Genomic DNA, 7,379 nt, shown 5'->3' on the forward strand with positions numbered 1-7,379 from the left:
AACAGGTGATTGACACCACTATTAGCCACTCAGGGGCCGTTTTAGACTCTCGCATTGAGTGACATTATTTTGGACCAATACTGGCAAACTGTCCGGAGTACGAATGGGAGGCGGGACTTCCTAACGGATCTAGCATCGCGGCCTCAGCTGAAGGGCACTTGTTTCATTCTGTTTGCACCAGGGGTCGAGCCGCAAAGGTAAGTCACAACACGCGTAGAAACACATGACGACGTTCACTGTTTGTTCACACAACGCTGGGTAGTAATGTAGCCGCGTCGTCTTTAAAAACGCACCCGTGATAACGTAGAACGCAACCAACGGTCTGTAAATGCAACTAGCTAACGTTAGCGGGCTAACCTAGCAAGCGTGCTAGCTAACGAGCTATGCAGCGACTGGCCGCTGAAAGTCGGTCTGAATTAAGATGTGGATGAAGTCTGAATGTTATGCAGAAGTATTTGGGTTAAAGCATATTAATGCTAGCTGGATTAGATAGTAGGAACATGTCAACACTAACCACCGGTACAGTTGATCACGTAACAAGTACAGTACGTTCTGTAGAGCTAACGTTAGTTTAGCTAATGTGACATTAGTGTGTTCTCCTCTCTGCGTGCTGTCAAGTCGTATGAATTAAATCCCAATGCTGTGTGACTAATAACAACTTGATTTCCGGTTTAATTTGCTGATTATTTCTCGGTTATGAATGTAGTAAAACATATCAGTTCCACAGGGCGCAAGGTGACTTCTTCAAATGACTTGTGTGCAACCAACAGTCCCAAAACCCCAGAAATAATTCAAATATATCTGTCTAAATAATAACTTAACAGGATCTTTTAAAATGCAAATCATCAAAATGTCTGTCAGTTAATTTCCTGTCAGTCTATTAGTTCCAGCTCCAGATTTTGAAGTTCACTGTACCTGAGGCAGAGGTTGAACTTCGCTCGTATACTATTATTAATCGCACTTTTATTCTCCTTGTCTCAGGACCATTAACGATCCATCATGGGAGGACACGACGCAGGAACCCAGCACCAGTTCACTGGCTTCGCAAAGTACTTCAATGCATACACAATCACAGGAAGGAGGAATGTGAGTTGTGTTCACCGTAAATAAACTGTATGTTCATGCTTAACGGGGAAACTGTCACGAAATTCCCTTCATGTCTCCTTTTTTTTTTTTTCTTTTTTCTGCAGTGTGTTTTGGCCACATATGCCAGTCTACTAGCCATTGGCCTTTTCTTCAAATTGAAGCCCAAGAAGCAGGCCGCCGTCACAGAAAAGTGATCATGTGAGTCTCTGCATCCTATTATTTTCCAAATCCATTGTACTTTCAGGAAAGCTGCGTTCGTTTAACCGAAGGCCCTCGTTGTCTCCTTACAGGCGTCTGTTTCCACCGCCGTTTCCAACAGCTGGGAGAGGAGGAAGCATCTGGACATGCTTGTAATAAAATATCCCTGTTTGGTTTCCCCATGTTAATAAAGAACATTTATGCCCAAAACATAGAAAAACATGTTTGTTTTTTATTTACAGTGTACACCAATATAAAATACTATGATACAGAAACGCCAGCCGCGTGTTGAACAAAGCTGTACTCATGGCAGTGATTTCAAAAGAAAAACCGTCCTCCATCAACAATGGCACTTATCATGGCGAAGGGATATCTGCAATGGATCCGCTATCTTCATTCACAGCTAAATTCACACCACAAATGATTTGATGATGATGCAGTTTTGTCTCTTCAATTAATGGGGACTAGATTTGCTTCATTTCAAACTCCTGTGGATCATTTTCTCACAGTTCAGTAAAAGTCTCATGGATTGTAGGCGCCAGCGGCCAGCAGCAGGTTCCTGCGGGTGAAGTGAAGGTGTATGACCGGCGTGGATTTCGACAAGTAGGTGCCCAGCAGAAGCTCCTGGGAGTTATCTTGTAGATGGACGTGTCCCGTAGCCGCTGTGAAATCGTCGGTCTCTAAATCATCGAACGCTTTCGTGGCGTTCCACAGACGAACCGTGTTGTCCATCGAGCCTAGAATAACAAGATCACACGCCGTCAGTGCGAGCGTAACTGAAGGAGAACTCAAATCTGCATGTGAAAACCAACAGATACAGACTGCAGGGGTAACGTCTTCTGTCGCTTCATCATTCTCTAAATCAGTTTTTCTTAAACAATAGCATTCAGTTAGATAACAGTGAATAGAGATTCAACGTGTGTCACTCACCGGAGGCGAGGATCTCTCCGTCTCTGCTGAACCGGAGGGAGTAGATGGAGTCGGTGTGGCCCTTGAGCTCTCCAATCATCAGCCCGTGACCGATGTCCCACAGAAGAACTCTGCCGTCAGTGGCCCCCGAAGCCAAAAACTTACCATTGGGAGAGAAGGCCAGCGCGTGGATGGGACCCTGGAAGACAAGAGGTAAAGGCTGGCTGAGCAGTGGTCTCTGCAGCTGTGCTCTAGCATGAACCTGTGACTCTTTAACAATATAGAGGAGTTGCTCCAAGACTCATGGGTGTAGACGGTGCATTTAATGTAAAATCGGCTATTTCTTCATTGGCATAAACTTAGTTTTGATGTCGAATATGAATCGTCTCACCTTGTGACCGGTGAAGATGCGCACACAGTTTCCGTTCAGGACGTCCCAGAGTCGGATGGTGCGATCGGAAGAGCCTGTGGCCAAGTAATTGGAGTTGGGGTGGAAGCGGGTGCAGGTGACATCAGCTAGGTGACCGGAAAATATCCTCAGAGGCTGGTAGTGGTCCGTCGCCCAGAGACTGTTGGAGAAAGCACAACGTTAAACAACGACGCACATCTGCAGACGAGGGCGCTTATCTCCGCGTTACCGAAGAATGAGAAGAAACCGCTTCTTACCGGGCAACTCGGTCGTGTCCCCCGGAGACAAAATAGTACCCGTGGGGGGAAAACTGGGTGTCCCACACTGGGTAGTTGTGACCTTTGTAGCCCACCAGACAAGTAAATGTTTGGAGACTCCACAGCCGGACTGTTCCATCTTCAGAACTTGATAGCAAGTAGTTTCTGAGAGCCAAAGAATTACCAGAGTTATGTTAGTGTCTCTCAACATCATGCCTCCTTTAACACTCTGAACGTACACGCCAGTGCACAGACCCTCAATAATAATGTCAATTAAATGATGAATAAAGCCCACTGAACACAGTGTGTGTGCGCGTGTGTGTGTGTGTGTGTGTGTGTATATATATATATATATATATATATATATATATATATATATATATATATAAAAAACACAGCAACACATTCAATTACTGCCATCTACTGGGCGCCTGTCTGAACACACCAGAACCGTTAGAAATATTGTTAAATAAGTTGTGAGCAGCACAACACATGCTTCTATCAACTGAGGAACATTGCCAGAATACCACCGATGTTACATTTTAAAGCTACAGAAACCATTTTACATGCTTTAATCTTATTGCACCTGGATTACTGTGACCGTCTTTTCACGCGCTGAAGAAGTAGAGACTAACTAGACACTAACTCTGCTTTGATGAAGGCTGCACACATAAAGACGTCGTCGTTTTTCATACCTGTCTGGGCTGAAGCTGATGCCGTACACCGGGCCACCGTGTCCATAGAGGATCTTTGACTCGCTGGCCGTCTTCTCGTCCATGATCCGCTCCAGCACGTCGTCCGACTCTTTGTCGATGAGATTCAAGTCTTGAGAGAGAGAGAGAGAAGAGAGACTCGAGTTACAGAAAGTCAGAGTAACATCGAGCTGGGCCGCCATGGCCACGGTCTTGCGCCGTACCTGCTGCGGACTTGACCTTGCGGAGCTTCTTCGGGGTGACACTCCACACCCGCACCGTGGAGTCAGCGAAGCCTCCCGCGATCAGGCTGGAGTCGTCTGTGAAGTCCACTGCGGTCAGACCCTGTGAGGATAATTAGAGATGATTCCCCCGTGTGATTCAAGATGACCGGTCCGTCGTCCATCGACCGCTGGGTTGTGAGTCATTACCTGGTAGGCGTTGAGAAAGGAGTAGAAGCAGATGGAGGGCAGGTTGTCTGGTCCCAGGCGGATTCTCTTGGTGGCCTCCTTCATGTACATGATCTTGTCCAGCTTGTCTGAATCCTTCAGTTCAGGAAGAGGGATCCTGAAAAAAAACCACAATGTCACTGACTGGTGGATCCACAAGGAATAAAATCAATAGCTGTAATCATGACTATTGTAAACATTGGAATATGTAGAGGCGTGGATGTTTGGCAACACTATCAACTGTCTTGTCCCGCATGTGGAAAAGTCACTTCCTTCAAATTAGAAGTTTGAATTCATGCAATAATGTTTCACTGAACGCTGCAGATAACTTCTGATGGATCACAGGTCATCAGGTGATGGAGACAGAGCAAGTGGACGTTCAGAGACACTGTGTAGACACACGCGTTTAGGTTTACAAATGTGAAATATTCTAGAGCAGAATCTCTACCGGGTCTGTGCCGGTGCATTGGGATCCTGCTTCTTGCTCTTGGAGCCCATGTTGTCCTTTTTGGGCTTCTTCTTCTTGGGTTTACCCTCCTCATTCTCTGCCTCCTCATCCTCATCATCAAGAGGAAGCTCGATTTCCGGTTCCTTCAGCAGTCCATAGTAAACCTGAATCAACGATAACAGAACGAGAACATGTCGTGAATTCAACAGTCAAAAGAAAAACATCACGTCTGTGTGTGTTGGTGTATGAATCCAACCTTGGCCTTGTTGGCCTCTCGCTTGCCCTCTCCCGCCAAGCTGCCAGACATGGCGTCGATCTGGCTCTTGCTGCGCGGCATGCCGTCGAAGATGTCAATGTAGAGGTGCTCCTGTATGATGTTCCAGATCTGGTTGTTCTGACGCTCCTGCAGGTGCCTCTTCAGCAGCTGGTACGAGTCACGGGAGATACGCAGGACAAACTTGCTGGTGCGGAAGTCCAGCAGGGTCTCGTTGCCCCTCATGTGCTCCCTCTTGGACAGGCTGGACAGAACGCGCAGGTCGTCTTCGTAGTAACACTCCTGATCACCGCTGAACCTGAGGCGGCGAGAGACAAAAGAGGAACGCTTCATCTACTGAGCGGGATTCAATGCTAGAACAAGTGTTTGTGGTTAGAAAGAGGGAGGATGAGGAAGGTGTTCGAGGAAGCTCACTTGTCGAAGAAGGCCTTGGCCTCACTTTCGTGATTGTTGTACACCAGTTCCAGATACATGTGCACAAACAGCGGGTAGAAGACCTGGGACAGCTCTGCTCGGTGGCAGTCCAGAACCGATTCTATGAACCTCTTCAGGCCGCTGTAGTACACCGGGTACAGCTTTGGGTCTCCCTGCTGACTGTAAGCTGACAGAACCACGTTGACGTCTGGCTGGTCCTCCGCAACAGCTGAAGAAGAAGAAGAAGAAGAAGAAGAAGTCTCAGTGAAGCTTTAATACAACATCTGTGTTATTTTAGATTACCTCAACTGTCATTCAGGTAAAGAATACAAATATCATTGCTTTATAACAACTTTTAAACTTCATCTGAGACTCTTGAGCAGCATATTGTAGTTGATGTATTTCTGGTCATTGAGAGTACGATTATAACTGTAGTTATAAACGTGATAGTTATAATTCACGGGGGAAATACTTCTCTCTAACGTTAGCTTGTACTATGTTAGTAGAACACATTTGGATTCACGATGCAACAGCGCGTCACACAACAAAAGACCCGCAGCCGAGTTGTATATCGGACCTTTAGTTGGCGCCGGGGCTACAGCGGAGGATGCGGTGGTCACCCGGCTGAGAAGAGAGCTCGCATCCCCGCCTCCTGCGTTCCCATCTCCCGCGGCACCAGCCGAACCCGAACCGGGGTCGCCGCCCGCCTTCAGATCCGGCGAATCCTCTGGTAATCCCGCTTCACGACGCAAAATGTCCACGGACTCGGTCAGTTTGTTCTTTTTGAGGAACTGCAGGACCGCCAGCAGCGTCTGCTGGTCCTCCGGGGGTCCCGCCGCCGCAGACGCGTTACTTCCGGCCGAAGCGCCGGAGCCCGGGGACGTAGAGAGCGGCCTCGCGTCGTTCGCATTGTTATTTCCACAGCCGTCGTTTGACGGTTCTGTTTTTATGTCTTTTTCTTCGACCGCGTCGACCAGACCACCTTGTACGGCCGCCATTTTAAAAATGAAATGCGCATGTGCGAGGTTTAAAAAAAGGGAAACGCCAGCCGCGTAAGATCAGATCACCTGATTGGTGCTTATTGGTCCACGTCATCCCGTGCGGAGCAGAAGTCCCGCCTCCCTCGTCACCAGCATCTCTGTGGAAACTGGTCTGCTGGTGATAATTGGAACAAAATCTAAATTTACAGCCCATCATATCATCACCAACAGGTTAATTTGAGCTCCAGTAGTTATTTCCATATTTACCATGCATAACGATTGCACCTGTTGTCACTGTCACGCTATTGAAGCTCACGTAAACTATATGCATTTGATGACTTATTTTCATATATGAAGTGAAAGAGTTCTATATTATACTTAACTTGTAATGTATGTATTTTAGACCGAATAGCACATTTCATGTATTATCAGAGATGTACCATTTTGAACCAGATGGTGGCACTTTGGTCCCACGTTACTCCCTCAGTGCTGAGCGTCCAGACCAGATCACTAACCTCCTGGCTGGGACCAAAGTGTTGAAGGGAAACCGAGCCGGAAACAAATAATAATCGTCATTATCGCTTACTATACTTATTATTTCATCGATTAATCAATTGTTTGTTTTTGTCTATAAAGGGTCAGCAAACAAAGATACTCAAATTACTTCCATAGAAGAGTAAGAAAACCAGATAATATTCACGTTTAGGAAGCTGACAGCCGTGTTTCTTTAGACAAATAGCTCTAACCTGTAACCTGTCCTCTTATAGTCATGCTGTTAACACAGCGCGTGTTCGCTCCGCAGTCTAATAGGATTTTAAAACTATCTTCCCCTTTATTTGAAATACAAAGAATTAATCTCAGTCAGCGGGTGATGCAATAAAGCGATGATCATACAGGTTTTAAATAGCATTGTGATCTTGATAAGCACGTGATCAACTCAACTTTGTGTTTTAAAAACACATGAGAAATAAAAATGACATAGAAATATCAGCAGAACCCACTTTGTCTGCTGGGTCTGGGTCTGGGTCTGGGTTTCTGCCCATACACCTTCTCCCCCCTCTGAACATCCTTACCTCCCTGTCAGATACTCTCATACTGCTGACCGTGCATGATTTGGGTCAGCGCAGCATCTGTTTTCATTTGGGGACTGTCAGTAGAAAGACCTTCATAGCATTTCATTTTATTTTCAATCAGTGTTTACTCACTGGCAGCATTTCTCATTCATTTCAAGTCTCTTACTGTCTTCATTCTAACACCTCATGA

The 7,379-nt window shown here is 46.3% G+C and overlaps 2 protein-coding genes across 2 annotated transcripts; one reads left to right on the forward strand and one right to left on the reverse strand.

The window, feature by feature from the left end:
* The first annotated feature begins 109 nt into the window (after positions 1–109).
* On the forward strand, positions 110–1,504 carry LOC137886554 (ATP synthase membrane subunit K, mitochondrial-like). Its single transcript, XM_068729052.1, has 4 exons — positions 110–197; positions 982–1,086; positions 1,191–1,284; positions 1,377–1,504. Exons 2-3 carry the CDS (start codon positions 1,000–1,002, stop codon positions 1,278–1,280), a joined length of 177 nt encoding a protein of 58 aa, XP_068585153.1. The 5' UTR covers positions 110–197; positions 982–999; the 3' UTR covers positions 1,281–1,284; positions 1,377–1,504.
* LOC137886553 (transcription initiation factor TFIID subunit 5-like) lies at positions 1,497–6,134 on the reverse strand. Its single transcript, XM_068729050.1, has 11 exons — positions 5,714–6,134; positions 5,137–5,365; positions 4,705–5,020; positions 4,449–4,612; positions 3,983–4,118; positions 3,776–3,896; positions 3,555–3,684; positions 2,860–3,024; positions 2,585–2,762; positions 2,215–2,392; positions 1,497–2,021 (listed from the first exon to the last, which is right to left on the reverse strand). Exons 1-11 carry the CDS (start codon positions 6,132–6,134, stop codon positions 1,807–1,809), a joined length of 2,253 nt encoding a protein of 750 aa, XP_068585151.1. The 3' UTR covers positions 1,497–1,806.
* Between the last annotated feature and the right edge of the window lie 1,245 nt (positions 6,135–7,379).

Source organism: Cebidichthys violaceus, unplaced genomic scaffold (assembly GCF_023349555.1).
Source record: "Cebidichthys violaceus isolate CVI_PGR_0920_01 unplaced genomic scaffold, fCebVio1.0.p SCAF_44, whole genome shotgun sequence".
Classification (NCBI taxonomy): domain Eukaryota; kingdom Metazoa; phylum Chordata; class Actinopteri; order Perciformes; family Stichaeidae; genus Cebidichthys; species Cebidichthys violaceus.

Excerpts from the sequence above, each read along its gene's own strand:
- LOC137886554 (XM_068729052.1), top strand. The coding sequence starts at position 1,000 with ATGGGAGGACACGACGCAGGAACCCAGCACCAGTTCACTGGCTTCGCA. Across the intron at positions 1,087-1,190 it reads CAATCACAGGAAGGAGGAAT|TGTGTTTTGGCCACATATGC; the intron begins GTGAGTTGTGTT and ends TTTTTTCTGCAG.
- LOC137886553 (XM_068729050.1), bottom strand. The coding sequence starts at position 6,134 with ATGGCGGCCGTACAAGGTGGTCTGGTCGACGCGGTCGAAGAAAAAGAC. Across the intron at positions 4,119-4,448 it reads AATGCACCGGCACAGACCCG|GATCCCTCTTCCTGAACTGA; the intron begins GTAGAGATTCTG and ends GTTTTTTTTCAG. Across the intron at positions 3,025-3,554 it reads ATCAGCTTCAGCCCAGACAG|AAACTACTTGCTATCAAGTT; the intron begins GTATGAAAAACG and ends TTTGGCTCTCAG.